An 18,372-nucleotide genomic window follows, 5' to 3' on the forward strand; every position below is an offset into this window, starting at 1 on the left:
CGCAATAAATTATCAAATGTGTAAGGCATTTGTCGAGACTTACTGTTGTATATTTTCGTGCCGTCTTTGCAGGTGCACGGCTGCTGTTCCTCGTCGAAAGGACACTGCAGTATACAATTCTCCGAAGCGCATTCTACGAAAACACGCGTAATTAATCGTAGTTAAATCCGTGACCTCGTGCAGTTCCAAGGAATTTCGTGTATCAACAGAATCGTACTTCGGCCGGCCGTATCGCGAAGATAAGCAAGCGCAAAGAATGCGGGACGAGCGCTACCGAAATAAAATGCAATCGTCTAATCGAGATAAAACGTTACCAGTGTCCAAAGTATCCAGAAGACGAGTTTCGCAACTGTGACCGACGTAGCCGTCCAAGCAATCGCAGTGCATTGCTTCCGCTCCGATTTGCCTGAAACAAACAAAGCAGCCGGTTACTAACTCTGTGAATTTTATCATCAACGAATAACTTGAGAAATAAAAATTGTTTAACTTCTACTTGGGAAAGAATTCGAGCAGAATCAGCTTGCACTATTCCAATTGTTGTTCCAATACAATGTAAACGAATTCAAAAATAACGATACATCTCATTAAGCGAGAAAAATAATTCAATTTTTCAATCTATGCATTAATATTGTAAGAACATTCAGAAATATTTATGGTTTGTTTCGTGTAAAGAGACATGTGCATGCTTCTTCATTCATTGCAAAGATTAAATTTTTTCAATATGCTGATACATGTCGTTTCATACCTGCACATAGCCTCGTTTTGACAAACCGGGCTGTGTTGATCGTTGAAACACAACGGACCCTCGTTGCAGTTTCTCCCGCTGAAACCGTCGAAACAGTCGCACCAGAAAGATCTGCGAGAGAGAGAGGAGATCCCAGGATTAGTGGACAAATTGAAGGGAGCGAAAGATCATTAATGATTCATGAACAGCCGTATTCCCGCGATAGAACTTGGTAGGCGTTCTATACCTTAACGTGTTTACTCCCTAAAGCGTAAGTTTCCGAGAGCTTTCACGAATCGAGGTAGTTGGGTAAACAGCGAGTTCACGAGGCTATATCGCGTCTATTAAACAACCCGGGCGCAGATGCTTCTTTACCATATCAAGGCAAATTTGAATTCAACGCGAATCCAGTTAATCCGTTCAGATTTCTGCTAACTCTCTCTCTCTCTCTCTCTTTCTCTCTTCTTTCCGCTCAGTTAAATAAAACATCGCTCCTGAATGGAGACGCGAATAAAAACAGAGTTGCATTCAGTATGCTTACGGCTCGGGGCTGAGCACAACGATTTTTGCGAAACAACCGCGAGAATTTTAATCATTGAACTCGGCAGCTTTCTCACAGCGTAAGCTCGTTTCGTTAACATTTCAAATGCATTCACCCATTTAATCCCTCTCGATCCTTGCATTTTTTCATTAACCGAATTAATTCCCCATTGCATTTTTTCATTAACCGAATTAATTCCCCATTAATGCTTACTTCGCAAGCTGCTGAAGCTTACTAATAGCTTCTCCTTAACTTTGCCAACGCAGGCGCATCGCGAACTCGTTTCACTTTTAACCAATATTATACTTGCAAAGGAATTAATTAATATCGTCTTAACGCTAGCATAGATTCATCAAACTCGAAATATAAAATATGGACTTCGTCAGTAATTACGTCATTTATTACGTGTAACAAGAAAAGTGTCTCACGAAGTATCTACCCGCTCGTGTACTGTTCATTGAAAAGAACATTACAAGTTACTTTGCATGCAGATGGAAATAGAAGAAATTCACATTATATATCTTAATTAATTAATTATACAAGGTGTGATGCGAGCCTAATGAGTAACTCCAAAATTTGCGTGTTACTTGCAAAATGGTACAGAACTTTTTTGTTCATATTGATTTAAACTATACAAATATATGATAATTGTAGAAATAAATCTTCCCAATATACTTGTTTTTATATTAATATCCAAGAAGGTGATTTTTAATTGGCAATATATATATATATATATATATATACATGTAAGCAGTTAATTCTCCATAGTTATTTTTTCATAAGGAATCGTTTCCTTCTTTGTTATACTACAAATTATGGGTGATCCTGTATGTCGGAGTACCACAGGGACGCTCGCATACGGACACCCAGCAAGACGATACAGCGGTACGTAATCCTACAAAGGGATTAAGAAGACTCACACATAGTCCGCGGAGACGAGGCAGTTACCCGCGAAGGAGCAGTCGCGCATAGTGCAGGACTCGGGATTCGGCTGCTCCTCGGTCATCTCGTACGTCACGTTGAACCCGTACACGTCGAGGAGGTCGTTCAACACGCGGACGTGGTTGCCCTCGAAGCGGTCGAGCTCGAACTCGACGACCAGGAACGGTCTGAAGGTCCTCAGTTGACGGTACTCGAAGACGTTGCCCTCGGTCACCTCCTTCACCAGGGCCGCGCCGAAATTCATGGTCTCGGACTCGTAGTACGCGTACTCGGTGAAGCGTAGCCCCTTGTACACGTAGAGCTGCGTCAGGTAGACGACGATGGAGCTGTTGGTCGACGGGATGTCGGACACGTCGATCACCCAGCGGCACTTGATCGGCAGCGGGAAGGGCCCGGGGAAATTCGGCGTGTGTATGACGCCCCGCGGGCCCGCCAGGTGATCGCCGCAGTACGGGTCGAAGGTCGTGGTGGCAGGCGGCAAGCGGGCGCAGGTGAGACACAGGAGCAGGAAGACGCCGGTTGCGGTCGACCTCATCTTCGTTCGACGAGTCTACGAAGGAAATCATGGTGCGCGACGTGGTGACGACAAAGGCGCGCAATAGCGTCGAGTATCGCCGGGAGACGAGAGAATGCGGCAATTATGGTGAGCGAAAGGTGAAACGGGGGTTCCCGAAGACTCACATCGCGGAGAACCTCGGAATCTCTCGGGTTTCGGGTTTACGACACAACTACGTCGCGATGAGAGCCGCAGTAACATCCGAGACTCTCGGGGTGGTTGGGATTTACGACGTCGTTCCTCGATAAACACGGGGATGAATAGTGAGCGCGATATTACGAGACGGGACAGCGATTTCCCCGACGGAAGCGCGGAAACAATGAGAGAAATCGCCCGTTCTGTCGTGAAGGTGCGTTTGAAAAATCACCTCGCCTCTCGACTCCGCGTTGCGTCTCCCTTCTTTTCTCTTCTCAACGAACTCGCTGCGATATTCGCGCGAGACTCCGGGGGAAGGACCGTTTCGTACACGCGCGGATAATCCGTCGCTCGCTTCTCCGGTAAAATCACGGATGAGCGCGAGGATGAAGCGAGTAAAGTCGCGGCGACTTCGAAAATCTCCCGGACGTCGTTAAATCAATAAGAAACGGTTTGTCTTTCGATACGCGATAAATCCGGCCGCGTCGAGAGTAAACAACGCGTTAACGCACAACATCCGCAGAGCTCACCTTGCTCGTGGACTCGGCGCGTTATCGCGATACTCCGGAGTGCGAACGACCGCCGAGCTGTCGCCTCCTCGCCGTGTTCAATCGGCCACCCTTCTCGCGTCTTTTCGCGTCAGCGGCACTCCGGCATGACGGCGTCGATACCTCGTCGCGCACAAGCAGCAGCTGGTAGCGGGGCTTACTCGCGAATACCACGTCGGGCGCGAATCTCCGTGGTTATCCGGTGCATTCCCATCGACCCCATCGTGCATCATCGGGAGAACGACGGGAGCAGATTCGCGCGAGACTCCGTCGAGAAACGAGCGAGGACGAGCGATCCGACACGACCTTCGTCGTCAACAAGGTCGTACGTGCATGTACCGATACCGATTCTTCGCTTATCACGCCGGATACACGGAGCCGCGCGATCTGTCCAGCCGCTGGGCGTCAGCCTCCTCCGCGCACCGCCAATCTGCCCGCGCGCACCCTCAGTGCACCCCACGCAGACTAAGCTGCGCTCCGCGTCTACAGACGTTCCAGTGTGTGTGTGTGTGTGTGTGTCAACGGAAGGTGTCCAACATCCCTCGTCGAGATCGTGCGTGTTCCCCACGTATCTGGAATATCAGTCCAAAAGTCTCGTATCTTTTCGCCGTCCAGTGATCTGTTCCTTATGGCCGAACCGGCTAGTTCAAGAAATTTACATACACATTCAAGCGTTTGGAGTGCACGTACAAGACTATGCGTAAACTTGGTGAATTGTTACCGCAGCCAGTTCAGCTATAAAGAACAGACCATGGATCTAACTCGACAAGCACGAACACAGTGGACAGTAACGCAACAACCGACAGTAACATAACATCAATGTTGTAATTTCGCATTCAACAACGCGACTGTCACATAACACGCGCGTTATATTGTATTTATATCGGTAAACGCCAACCAACAGTAACATAACATCAACGTTGTTATTTCCCGTTCAACGACGCAACTGTTACATAACACGCGTAATATTGCATTTATATCGTTGAGTGGGAAATTATAGCACTGATGTTATGTTACTGTTGTCACTTGGTTGGTGTTCGCTGGGAAATCGAACATTCCGTCTCGCGGCCTCCGCGAACATGCGTGTATCCCTCGAGCTGTCTAGTTTTCCTCTTCGTTTCATCTGTGATGTGTTAGATCGGGGAAATAATCACGACGAGGAGATCGATGTTCTGATAGCGTCGGGGAAGGGAGTGGAAACTGATTGACTGAAATAATACCTTGGAGATTTGTCCGGGTCCACGGATTCGGATAGGTATTCTTGGGATTAGCAGGTACACGTGGCGTACTAATCCGTAGAAAAGTCGGAGGAATCTTGTCTCGGGAGTCTAAAGCTGTAGATTACAGGTACATCATGCGGGAGTCGCGCGGAATGGTATTTCAGGAAAGGTGGAGCGTCCGCAATCAGGAAGTGTTTACATTATCCGCGCCGCTACATCGTGACCTACGTCGTCTACGTTGAATGATAGTACGGTAACTGTGCTTGTATTCTGTAACTATTAACAATAATGTCATTGTCATTACGCAGCTTTTCCGCCATATGTCACACCTGTGCAACGACACTGTCGTTAGCACTTACAGAATACAGTACTATTCTGTAATTTTTAACGACAATGTTGTTTCACGTTACGTTGTCATCGCGCAGCTTTTCTACCGTACATAACACATCCGCGCGTCAACGACGCAACACAATAACGAAACTGTCATTGAAATTTACAGAATAAACCTACTGATATGACAACTAGCCGGTACTGAAAAAGAAGTTGCGTATTAATGACTCATTGACAACCAAAACAGGCCTATTAGCGGTGCGTGAGCGCATTTTTCAAGACACGAAACGACTCGAGGTAGGAACCCGTTTAGAACACATCGGCACTTGGCACACGAGGCAGCACTCTTTCGCACGGATTACGTAATAATTTCGGGACGCTCGTGTGCGAGCGACGATCGAAGGAAGAGACGACGAGTTGGTTCTGTGTAATAAAAAGTTATATATTTGTTTAAATAAGAGAATATATGTTATGGGTATTTTGCTTATCTTAGAATTTCCGGTTGTAATTTACATACAATTTCACTGAGAAAGGCAACGGTAACTGTTGTATCTTCTCTTTCATGTAACCGGCGAACGCGTTGCTATCTACATAGTGGCCAACGACTTCCTTGTCGTTGGAGGTAGAGTCTTTCGACAGAGAGCCGTACATGTTCCTGCATGATTTGTTGATTGAGATGGGGGGCAGGTCTATGTCCATCGTATCAGTGACATCTGAGTCCTCGTGATTAGCGTTCGTACTGAAGTTCGTGCTGGAGGACTGGCTGGAGGACTGGCTGGATGATTGGCTGGAGGGCTGACTGCCTTCCTCATTGCTGAGATTCGCGTCCTCCATCACGCCATTGTCCGTCTTCTTGCGTTTCAGAATTTTATTGCGTTTCACGAAAGCGCCCTCCTGTTCGGCGTCGCTCTCGCTCTCGCTCATGTTGGAATACGTTGCGGCGGTCGACGAGATCTCTCTCTCGCTTCGCGCCTCACTGCTGTTATTGCATGTGTCGATGGGCTCGGTGGAACTGTGATGACCCGTGGTGTCTTCGTTCGCGCTCGAGGAGTTCTTCTTGCTGGATTTGCGTTTCTGCTCGCGCTGGTTGTCGTCGACGCTCGTGCTGCTCGCAGCCTCCCGAGCATCCTCGCGATTGTGCTCACGGCTGTCCTCTCGAATCGTTTCCCTAGTATTTCGAGCGTCTTCGTTGACGGTCCTCGCATCTTCTCGCTGATTTTCTCGCTGACCCTCGGTCGGATTCGGTTGTATGACCGCGCGCACCAGTTGCAGAGTCGTGGTGATAGCCTCGCCGGTATCGGCGTCAACATTCAGCAGGAAGCGCGCTCGGCGCTCGGACAGCGCGCTCGGATAGTCTTGCTCATCGTCGGACAAAACCTCGTCGGCTTCTTCGAAGATAGGTATGACGAAACGTCTGAGAGTGTGCTGTTGTGGGCTTGGCTTCCGTTGCCCCGAGATTATAGGTTTCTCGGTCTCTACATCGGCATGTTCGTTCCAGATATTTTCACGCAGGCGATGTCTGATCTTACCGCGGCACAGTTCCTGTAGAGACAAGGGGTCGCATTCCGCTGCAACACAGAATTTAATGCAACTCGTTAGGAACTTCGTTGTGAGCATATCAAGTATGAATTTGGAGCTGTCCTCGATATAATGATTTACAATGAAATCGGTCGTTTACCATCCATGGTAAAAGGAGGAAACCTCGATGGTTAGCAACGTGTAAAGAGTTGAAGACAAGAGACGGAGGCAAAAAAATTAGATTCTGCATAAATTACGTACGTAAGTGAAGTAGATTATGCTCCGCTATTGAAGGTACAATTAGATTAGCAAACGATACGGGAAGCATCTTGTCGTGAGTCCAGGTATTCTCGTCCCTCCTTTCCACACGGATCAAATGATCTTTGTAGGGCATGACTAGTATACCGCCAATACGGACAAATTGTTTGATAAACGCCTCGTGAGTTTCGGGGCAAGCTGCTCCACAGTATACTCGGTCGTATTGTCTTCCAGGTATGATGCTGAGACAGTTTCCTGTTGAATTTGAAGCCGTGTGTCGAATTAAAGATAAATTCAATACCACAGTAACAGTCAGAATTTACAATCACTACATTAACAGAGACGTATGCTATTTAGCCGATTATTATTACACAGAAAAAAATTCCCTAGCTTGCAGCTAAGTAGACAGCAAACTAAAATTCGCACGACGACGAGAAATGGTAGCTCTGCTTTTTTTACTGTCAAAATACATAGCCTACAACTTTTCTAGAAAAACATTAAAATTTATTGAACTGAAGATCATTCATTTTACCTTGTATGAATAATGGTTCGCAGAAATCAAACTCATTCAATGCCAATGACTTCTGTTTGAACTCTTCCAGCCTTTTATTTGCATAGTCTAGACAATCTTCGTGTAACTCGATACCATGATTTGTACCATGTTGTTCTAAAAAAAAATAGAAAAATGTCACATATATATCCGGTGTTTATTTGTTGAAACAATATTGTTCTTACTTAATAACAGTCCTGCCATTGTACTGAGGTAGCCAGTTCCAGATCCAAGATTCAGGAAGCTTAAGCCAGGTTCTAGACTGAGACCTTCCATTACTTCGCTATATACACATGGAGCTGATAAATGTATATTTCCATGTTTCCACGCTAAATCCTTATAAGCGCTCTCTCTATGAGAGGACAAAACATAATCAGCTCTATCCACAGCTCTGAAAACTTGTTCCACCTTCTTTGTTTTGATATATCCAGATTCCATTAAATTATCCACTAATTCATCATTGTCCTGCCCACTGCTCACTGCTCCTCCCATGCTTACAAAATATTAAGTATTCTGTAAATATTATTAACACATTTGTCAAATGTTTGTTAATAAACCATCATATAAATGTATAAATTCAGGAAGACAGCAGACAATTTTAGTCTCCTGGGTTGTCAAGGCAAAGCAAATATCAAGATGATAAGAAGCATGTATTTATGAAAAACACAGTAAGGGGAAGCTATATTTATAAATCTTAGAATATCAGTACCCAGACTGCATTTATGTAAGACAGTAAACAGTTATAAAAATAATTTTGTAATTTTATCTGAAAAAATAATTAGGACCAAGTATAAGACACACTCGTCTGAACATTCTCTACCTAATTCTGCAATAGTGATCGTTGTTTCATTACTTCGTTGCAGCAAATTTTAAAATACTAATTGAAATACAATATGGAGGTCCCGGACGAGAAATGGAGTCTCAGCTTTAAAAATAAAATCACGTCAGGTCAAAGTGTAACTACGAATAATATGGAGGAGTCGCGGGGAGATGATTAACCACTTCGTCGTTGATTCGTTTTAACGTTTTCGCGATTCTTAACTCGATTATCGGCGACGATGAACCGATGATGCAACGGGTGACATAGCGGCAGCCTCTTGTTCGTAACAAAACACACATACGCACACAGATGATGGAAAAGAAAACAATCTCTGTGCAGTACGACGAAGGCATGCATATTTTAAACTCACACGTGTATTTATCTACGATGATAATGCTGGGTGTCTCGTCACGTTCTCCCTACTTCTTCCCTCTCTCTCTCTCTCTTTCTCTAGTTAACTCACGTTTGTAACAACAAATTGGAAATGCAGATGCAATTCGGTTCGTAGCACACAAAATCACGAATCTCAAGCACACGATTCGGAGATGTGTTAGATTAGGATATAATTTGATAATGACAGCTGATATGGAGTCGACGAGTCTTCGTTAATGCGAGAAATAGGTTTGCTGCTCAGGTTCGCTAGTGACGACAACGAACGTTGTCGTGTTACGACGTCCACTACGTCGCTACACCCTGTACTGCCATAATACACTAAGACGGACTTCGCTGCGACGGCACTCGTGTTTTGATAACGCGAAAGGTACATCAAGTCCATCAGCTGATACTGCAAAACACGTCGTACGACGCCACTTAATGCTCCTACGCCATTGCACGACTGCGCTATTCTCACGGAGATCAGCCAGCTCGTTTTAACAGTGGAAAAGAGCCACTTATATCGATGGAATCTCGACAGGACGAATTTCCAATAACGTTAACGTCGCAAAACATGTCACGCTACCCCGAATGACCGAGTCGTCACGGACTAACGCAGAGATCATTTTCGCATGCCATAGGGAAAGAAATTTAGATTCACCGGAATCTACAGGGTTTCACATCTTATTCATAGGACCGCAGCGTTCAAAGAGATTATGAACAAAGGCCGGAAAATTATTGTTCACACACACACACACACACACGCGCGTGCGCGCGCGCGCACACAGAGAGAGAGAGAGAGAGAGAGACAGTCCAATAAGCGACATAATAATCATTTAATTCTTATTGCTTATCTATCTCCTAGAGTGAATAGCTGGCTAATGAATCCGTTTGTTACAAAATCCATTGTCTTCGGAATGAAATATCTTTAACTGTTGCTACTCACTTCTTTTATTAATTTTTCGGACGAAAAACGCGTTAACTAGTTTTGACGTAAAGGAATGTCGCCATAACAATTAACTTTAATTTGTTTCGTAACCAACTACATATGAGGACAAAGGGAATTTTCTTTTTTTTAACAATTTCATAGAAAAATTATATTCCGAGAAGAATATTTAAAAAGACATTACATTTGACATTAGATGCATGCATAAATTTATTATTTTGTCTCAAAATTCTGTTTCTATTTATAGCCCCTTTAAAATTAACTTTTATAATGCAGATTTAGATCCTTATGTTGAAATGATTGTGTACACGTGTCATTGTGCAGTTATTTTATGATACGTTCTTACCTGCATTACATAACAAACGTACGTAACTATTTAAAGAATAAGGGTCTAGGGAATTGATTGTGTATCTTAAAACGTAGTGAGTTACAAAAGTGAGCGAATTTACTAGAATATTTGTAACTTCATTAGTCAATACCTAGTAAATTTATTCACTTTTGCAATGTTTACGTTTTGAGATATATTGCCGTTTTCAATTTACTGACTCGACCCAATTCGGACAGAGTTCCAATAATCGTTACAGTACAGTACGCATGCGCGAACGAGAGAGAACGCAAGAACACAAAACAGAGTGCATCTTTTTCTACGTACGGCTCTTCTTTAAACAAAGGCAAAGGCTCAGTCTAGATATTATATCTATGGTTTAGATATATTATGTCTATAATCTTAACTGTATATCCGTCTATTTTTAAATTCCGTAAGGCCGATATTCATAGTAAGATCTTATATTTAAGACTGTCTTAAGTTTATCTTCAGATATTATACGGCTCATTTCATTGGCTACGAAACATCTGAAGATAAACTTAAGATGATAAACTGAAGATAAACTGAAGATAAATAGAAGATAAACTATATAAGATCCAACTATGAATATCGTTCTAAGTGCACATTAGTTCAGTGAGAAAATAGACCTATACATTGGCTAAGTTCAGCCGAGAAAGCATCTTTGCAACAGTTTTAAAGCTGCTTTTTCTGTTGAACATAGCCATTGTAGTGCTGCAGCGATTATCAAAACGCTATCCGATTTGAGAGTCAGCAAATTGAAACCGCTGACAATCGACCTTCTGCTCTTTTCCAAATGTACTTTCTGTACTTTCGTGCATCTCGTTCGTCATTGGATTCTTATCCAATATAAGTCGAGAATGTTCTCGTGGCGCGACCGAGAAGTGGTGGTTCGTACTGAAACGTCTTTGTTTGCTGTTTTCAACTGCACGTGTGAAAAATAAACCTTCGTCTTCAACAGGAAAAGCAGACAAGGATCGTTTTACCTGTGAGTAAACTTGTTAGCAAACTACTAATTAGCTTTAAAAATTAGCTTAAGAAATGAAAGTGCCTAACACGCAATTAGCATCCGTGGAGATACTCCACTGTTTCCATTATAGATCCATAGATTATTTTTTTGTAAAGCGAGACAGTTGTACGCGTATCATAGATCTAAATATGTATAGAGAATAATCATCCCGAGCATATGCATATGTTACTTCAAATGTAGAACAGTATCACACAGACTGGTATTCATAGTCAGCTCTTATATTTAAGATTGTCTTAAAAATATCTTAGAGTCGTCCTATTTTATTGTAAATTTCTTAGCATTATACTCATTACTGACTGCACAGAATTAAAAATCCTTTTGCGCAATACACATGTTAATGTAGGCAAGGACATTTGATTTTGTTCGAAAAACAGAAAAAATTAACAAATTATATAATTTCGGTTTTCGAATAAAGTCAGCCGTCCCCTTGCCTACATTAATCCATTTCAAGCCGGACTTCGAAAATGTTGAGATCCATGAGATCCAATCGTTTTAGTGTAACTGGGACCTAAGGAACTCAAAAAATCTAAGATCTGAATTTTCCGACCAGCCGTTTTCCTCAGAAAATAGTCGGAATATCTATCTTGAGTAAAACTCACAGAGCGAGTCATATCATAACAGGAATCGTCATTATCGACGATTTGAACTTTAGGCAACAATATCTCATTTTTTTAATTTTTAATTTTATTTTTAATTAATTGATTAAAAAGGAGTGTTTTGCAAGATTATTTTCCACCTTCGCCTACCACCGGAAAGAGTGATAGATGAAATTATTTTCTGAAAAGTATAAGTCCAAACTATATTTCAGTAACAAAATCTAGGTTAGAATCTACCTTTATCATAGATAACAACATTGTTAACATAAGTAAATTTACTATATAGGAATAGAAGAACGAAATGGGTTAACGTGTGTATTGTAATTGTGCAAAAGGATTTTTAGTTTTGTGTAGCTAGAAACGAGTATAGCATTAAAACATTTGTGATAAAATAAGGCGATTTCAGGATCTCCTTAAGATTATTTTCAGATACATCATAGCCAATGAAACGATCCGTATCAGCGCTTGAAAATGAATTTAAGCCGATCATAAGTACAAGATCTGATTATGAATATCGATTATAGAACGGTTAAAAAATTAATAGACTTCGAAAAAAGCAATTTACGTTAACAAGATTATGCTTATGGGATAGAACCCATTTCAAGTTACAAACGTTTAGGAACCCTTAAAGAAAAAATACGATTGGTCTATTCCAAACATTTGCACTGTGAAGTGGACCCTAACCGTCTGTCAGTCACAAAAAAGTTGCGGCACTTTTTTTATAGAAGTTTCGGAACGCATCTCGTGTCCAACAGGAGAATTGATTTTCTAGTAATTCTCATGAGATGTATTTTCCTATTACATACGTGTTGTGAAATTCATCGAAAAAGATTTTGCAACATTCTCATGATTGGCCATGTTCGGCAGAACGTTTATTTTGTAACTATATGGACGTCTTCTGAGATAAGTTTGAACTATCCTTTTAGAAGAATAATTTAATCTCAATATGGAAAACTTCTAAGTTGTAAAGTAAACGTTCTGCTGAACGTAACCATTGACTAGATACGACGGATCCGATGCGCGCGCACATCTACACTTTATACACCGAGAGCGAATCGGATATATACTCGAGCACTGAGAGGGAAAGAAAGAGAGAGAAAACCGAGCGCAAATAGTACAGAACGAGCCGTATAACCGTGCCAGTCCTCCTCTGATCCTTAGTAATGGCGGCTGTGCGTAACTTTAAAAGCGGATTTGTGCGTTCACGATATTTCGTCAGTATATAAAGCATCGTCGGCGCGTAAAATAACCTTTCGGGTTCACCTGGCGTCACCAATTGTCACTGTCTCACTCGAGGCAGGCAACGGTTATTGGTTCCACGAGGAGGTTGCTGAAAACATCGCTTCGAGTACCGTTGCACCGACGCTTGGCTGTTTCCTCTAGTAAGTATACAACACGACGATATATAATTCGCGATTATTGCATTTTCACACGGTACGCTGGGAAGACTGAGCGGCACTTGCAACAAATACGAGCATTCAGCTCGCGATGTCCCGCGTATACATGCCGGCATACACATAATAATTGTAAACTTTGCAGCTCGATAATCCGAGTTGTGATACGATACGTTTTCCTCCTCCTATTCGATTATGCGATAAATTCACCTTGCTAAATCGCACTTATGCATATGTGTGTGTGTTTTTTTTAACTTCAATAGGTCACGTCATCCGTTTATGAATTTGCACGCATTCTTTTACATCGTGAAAATTTCGAACGCGTTACCACACACGGATGGAAGTTTCTTTGATTCGACGATTTTCACACGCACACACACACACACACACTATTTTTTAAATTATTTTAAACTTGTAAATATGTAAATCGTAACTTCTTTAACGTTTGCAATGTGAATAATATTCTTTCGAACACGCACGACGTAACGTGAACGAAGCCCGGAACGTGAGGTGAGTGAAGTAAACTTCGGAAGATCCTAGGGGATCTTGGAAAGATCTATGGGAAGCGAAAAGCGACGAATTGATCGCGTATCTCGTGTGAATCGTTTTTTGATTTGTCACATAGCGTCGTGTGTTATCGGTAGAAGCAATTTAACATTCGAAACTTCTCGGCCATTTAATCGTTTTGACCGACTTCTTGCACATCGTGATGCCACATGCGCGGTATTGCTCCTTGGCTCGTACCGAATATTGATATTCCTAACAAGAGAGCATGAGTTTTATCACAAACTTGTACGATAACTTGTACACGTTAGCCCCGCGGCTTGGAGGTTAGGCTGTCAACGCGGAAACGTGTTGAATAGAGATATGTTGCAACAATGCCGTATTTCCTTGCATCCACCCTGCGTCAAGCAACTTTTCACTTGAGAGAATACACGACACACGTATTAATACGCATCGCTTGCCCTGCCAACGCGCTTCGCCGCGAAACGCGTCTCGGTTCTTCCGAATATCGAACGACGACGGGACTGTCTGTTCGCACGGGACGACATGTATCTGGCGCGCTAATTAGTTCTTCGCGCGAAAACAGATTCCGCAGGAGTGATCAATGAAATCCGAACTCGCGTTTCGTATTCGGGGCGCTGTGCTAAAGTTCAGCGATGAACATGAAAAGGGAGGTAATGATACGAGATGAAAGAGTGTTCATTCGTTAATTGTGCAAATATTTCTTATTTGGCGGATTTGTGTCCGTTATGATACGCGAATGCGTTTTTTTTCTATCCATAGATATATGTAATAGACTCGGGATGCGAGTTTTGGCAGAACGGTAAGAGAGGGAAGATATCGGGGACGTTGTCTTTCCTTGTCGGCGCAGGTCGAATGCGCAATCGTTTATTGACAGCCATTGGCGTGGGCTTACAGCAAGAATTACGCATAAGCGTAATCTTCATATTATCTGAAAATTTTCACGTCTTCATATTGCCCGCAGACGTTTCACACGTACAAACACGTTCAAACGTTTATCTGACCTTCGGATTGACTATAGTTAAAACGCACGTTCCACTTTCTTAAATAATGTTTAAAACATGAATTCAGCTGATCGACAATAATCTGCCATTGCTGTCAAAAGTGCGCGCGCAACAAAAGACAGATAGTCCCCGATATTTTGTCTCTCTCACAGTTCTGCCAAAATTCACTTTCTGCTATGTAAAAGTATAAGATATACTAATTCTATTATATATGTCTATATTTCTATCATATTTTTGTTTTTGTACGCAATGATGATCAAAACGGTCGCCAAATCTTTCTCAGATATTAGAAATTTCTAGAAAAGTATCAAAATATTTTAAGGAGATTATAAGTGTTGTATTTTCATTACATTAGATCGCTCAAAAACTTAGTATATGTCAAGCAAAATTACGTTTTTATATATTTATTTCACTACTTAAATAATAAATATTAATTTCAAACGAAATTGAGAAATTGATATATACACAATATTGCAAATATTATTTTTAATTAAAATATTATTTTTATTTTTTTATTGATGCTATATTTATGCATCAGTTGGTCTAGTAGAAATGTACAGTTAATAAAAAGAGGTGTATAAAAGTTTAAAGTATGTACATATATATATATATATATGTATTTCGAGTATTACTGTAAGTTATGAAATTGACACCTTTGTATTTTCAAAACAAAATGGTCAATAATTCCTAAGCCCTGCGTACAATAGAATATATATTAAGAATAAGAATAAAGATGAAACATTGGGAATAGAAATTTAGAATATTTGCACACGACAGAATAAAATGAACGGCTGTATGACACAAGAACTGACTGCACTAGTTCAAGAAATTTGCGAAATTTAAAATACACTGAAACATTAGAATTTCATATGTAACTTTCAAATTTCAATGTAATGTAAATTTTTTGAACTAATGCAGTCAATTCAGCTAAAAAAGCAGATTAAAGTAATATCAGAGAGAAACTTATAAACGTAGAGTGCTTTCCAGCGGGATATATAATATTACACAGTGTGAACACAAAGTTATTTTATTGGCTACAAACGATTTAAGTTATCTTCTAAGATAATATGTAACCAATAAAATAGCTTTGTGTAACACTGTATTTCTTGCAGGAAAACACCCATAATATACCTAGACTGAGCGTTTGCTTTTATTTAAAGAGAGGGATTCGAGATGCATATAGAAAAGGATATACTCTGTTTTGAGTCCTTGCGTTCTCTCTCACTCACGTGATCTATTGTGTCTATTGGCGTCTCCAATTTGTTAACTTAGCCCGAGTCGGGTCGAGTCAGCAAATTGAAAACGTCACGCGACGAGAAAAAATGCAAGGATATAAGACAAAAGGTGCATCTTTTTTTATGTGCTTGATCCCCACTCCTCAATGCTCAGTCTAGATATATTGTGTCTATAGAGAAACCTGACAGCGGCTATCTTGGCGGACGGTTTCTCGATGTTACCTCTGAGAAAGTGCATGTACACTACGTTTAGGTTAGATAAGGAACGATGACCATTGCTTACTAATGCAGCCAGTTCATTTAATACATAAACATGCACGTAAAAATGTCGTAAGCGTAACCGTAAGGCCGTAGTTATAAAATCTGATGTTCATTTTAATAACATTGTCATCACGCAGAACCCTCTTTTTAGTGATTTCTGATTAATCAACGACATGAAACGAATGAATTAATTAATTATAAAATTCCAACGTGACGGGATTTTTGTAACTACGGTTACGGCCTTTACGGCTACGAATTTATATTTGTGTTGCTTCATTTGATTATACGTGTTGGAATTTTACGACCTTACGGTTAAGACTTTTTTACGTGCAATGACATTAAGCCATCTTAAGTTCATTTTCAGATGTCGCGAATCGCTTCAATGGATACGAAACATCTGAAGATGAATTTAAGATGGTTTTAAATATAGGATCTGACCATGGCCGGTATTCATAATCGTTGGTATTCATCATTCAAGAGTATGAATAGTATCCACTTAATGAAAAGTCAAGTGAGTTTTAAGTCTCTTCATCCTGCAGTTTTTGGGGAAATTGTATAGCAAATGTGTCCTATATATTGAAAAATGTATGAACAATTATGTTAAAAAATGATGTAATTTTGTTATCAAACATAATTAGCAATTTGTCATGCAACAGAGTCAGTATAAAATAGTCAGTAACTCTTATACTAGAGAAACAAGAAATTGATTATGGGGATAGAATAGTCGCTGCATTAAAAAAGAAAAGTCATATTACTGCATCACAACTCGAAAGAATGAAAGTAGGTAGGTTGAAACTCTTAATTCTTTTCTGAAAAACTTGGAAATGTTTTAATATGTTGTGTTAAATATGGCATTTTACTAAAAGAAACAGTGACTGTTGGTTAATTTCTGATTTTTGCCTATGAACAAAATTATGTTCTCCAGAAATAAATTAGAAAGGCTTTCGAAAGATGAAGAACACAAAAAAAGTTGAATTCCTTAATCTTTTTGTAGACATTATTAAGAAATTGCAGTTTTAAAATGGAAATACATCCATAGGAAACTAATGTAGATAAACGTACAGTTGAGTATTATAGCAGTTATAGACATGTATTCACAATTTTTTTTTTTTCAAGAAAATGGAATACTCACTGACTAGCAAATTTAGTATCAGTTGTGCAGAAAATTTTTTCAGCCAAATTCGAATGGGAAATGGTGCAGATAGTGATCCAACAATGCTTCGTCAATCATTGAAATTGCTTTCAGTTGTCCAGTAATTATGGATTCCATCCAGTATTTCTTATCCCGATTACGACGAAATGTATCGAACTCTTAAAAAAAAAAAAAGATAATAGTTGAAATTGAACCATTAGAAGAATTTGAAATTAGTCAACATACGTTATCATTATTACAGAATAATAGCATCTATTATATGATAGAATAGGTTAGTTATAAAATTGCTACTAGTCTTGATTCTTGTGATGATTGTTTAAGAGCTTTATTATATTCTATTAGTAGTGACCAACTTATTCAAAAACTTCCTAAACAGTGGGTACCCAGTCGACACATTTAATTGCAACTATATAACGTCAAATATAATAATAACTTCATATCAATGTTATATTTTCGTATTATAATTAACGTAACTGTTATGTATATATTTCATGTATTATTATATGCACATATGCTATATTGCAATTACATTGTTGAATATGAAATTACTTACATTTGTTATTATATAAGTCAAAGATGCTTTCACAGTGCTTTTTATGTATTTTGTTCTTTTTACATTTTTACCTTTTACATTTTTTACATTTTTACCTTTTACATTTTTTACATTTTTACCTTTTACATTTTTTGTTCTTCCATAAAACATTTTTTTTTCTTCCATAAAAGGACAATAGTGCATCATGGACAATAGTGAGAACAAAGGATGATCCAAGCAGAACAAATTTCTAAACTTCCTTTCTATATCCAAGCAGAACAAATTTCTAAACTTCCTTTCTATATCCAAGCAGAACAAATTTCTAAAATATGTCTTAAAAGTGTCTAAAGATATTTTATTTTTTTAGATATCTTTCAGACATCTTTAACTTGACAATAATCGCCTTTTTTTTCGCGTAAACGATTACTTGAAATCATTCATACTCCAATTAAAAGTCGTTATTATTAACAAAATATAGCATATTATCGATTGCTTTATGATTTATTATTATTTGAGAACATTGTAGATTCACTTACTATTTTTTGAGAAAATGAGGAAAAACTAAAAAAATATTTAAAAATCGAAATAAGCGCATTAAATGTTTTATTATGATTAAATATTTCGAATGAATCTATTTAAAAAACACTATATTATTGCCTATTTTTGATGGGATAGTATATGTAGAAGTAAGCAGAGTAGTTCATAAAGAAGAATTATTAAAAAAAGATTGGAAATATATTAAATAATATTCTTTTTATAAGAATATAAAATAAAGCTATATCGCGGCTATACGGAATTATTAGTATTGATTCAGAATTGTAAAAATTTATTTATTTTTA

General features: G+C 39.7%; 3 protein-coding genes and 1 long non-coding RNA gene across 11 annotated transcripts in view; 2 read left to right on the forward strand and 2 right to left on the reverse strand.

The window, feature by feature from the left end:
- LOC106741243 overlaps window positions 1-3,848 on the reverse strand; it is a 30,862-nt gene extending 27,014 nt beyond the window's left edge. For 3 of the 4 annotated variants that reach the window (XM_014613045.1, XM_014613054.1, XM_014613032.1), the window contains exons 1-5: window positions 3,429-3,848; window positions 2,186-2,757; window positions 746-856; window positions 315-406; window positions 44-133 (exon numbers count right to left, since the gene is read on the reverse strand). In XM_014613045.1, the coding sequence (XP_014468531.1) occupies window positions 44-133; window positions 315-406; window positions 746-856; window positions 2,186-2,742 (850 nt within the window). In that variant the 5' untranslated portion in view covers window positions 2,743-2,757; window positions 3,429-3,848. Of the gene's footprint in view, window positions 1-43; window positions 134-314; window positions 407-745; window positions 857-2,185 lie in introns of all 4 variants that reach the window. The other variant, XM_014613038.1, reaches the window with a different exon arrangement.
- A 115-nt stretch (window positions 3,849-3,963) lies between these two features.
- Window positions 3,964-5,317, forward strand: LOC106741415. The gene is made up of 3 exons (XR_001374182.1): window positions 3,964-4,720; window positions 4,794-4,919; window positions 5,166-5,317. It is a non-coding gene; the product is annotated as an uncharacterized LOC106741415 (long non-coding RNA).
- Window positions 5,318-5,413: 96 nt separating this feature from the next.
- Window positions 5,414-17,136, reverse strand: LOC106741397 (protein-L-isoaspartate O-methyltransferase domain-containing protein 1-like). Of its 4 annotated transcripts, none has more exons than XM_014613416.1 (5): window positions 16,981-17,136; window positions 7,508-7,835; window positions 7,305-7,439; window positions 6,776-7,027; window positions 5,414-6,564 (listed from the first exon to the last, which is right to left on the reverse strand). In XM_014613416.1, the coding sequence occupies exons 2-5, from the start codon at window positions 7,812-7,814 to the stop codon at window positions 5,486-5,488; spliced, it is 1,773 nt and encodes a 590-aa protein (XP_014468902.1). In that variant the 5' UTR covers window positions 7,815-7,835; window positions 16,981-17,136; the 3' UTR covers window positions 5,414-5,485. The 4 variants fall into 4 exon arrangements, with proteins under 4 accessions (XP_014468902.1, XP_014468876.1, XP_014468894.1 ...); XM_014613390.1 differs by lacking the exon at window positions 16,981-17,136 and adding an exon at window positions 8,513-9,401; XM_014613408.1 differs by lacking the exon at window positions 16,981-17,136 and adding an exon at window positions 8,365-8,447.
- The window catches only part of LOC106741382 (lethal(3)malignant brain tumor-like protein 4), a 19,836-nt gene continuing 13,223 nt past the window's right edge, over window positions 11,760-18,372 (forward strand). Inside the window, exon 1 of one of the 2 annotated variants that reach the window (XM_014613358.1) lies at window positions 11,760-12,811. The gene's annotated coding sequence lies outside the window, so the exon portion shown is untranslated. The remainder of the gene's footprint in view (window positions 12,812-18,372) is intronic. The other variant, XM_014613377.1, reaches the window with a different exon arrangement.

Source organism: Dinoponera quadriceps, unplaced genomic scaffold, assembly GCF_001313825.1.
Source record: "Dinoponera quadriceps isolate SergipeBrazil2010 unplaced genomic scaffold, ASM131382v1 scaffold71, whole genome shotgun sequence".
NCBI lineage: Eukaryota > Metazoa > Arthropoda > Insecta > Hymenoptera > Formicidae > Dinoponera > Dinoponera quadriceps.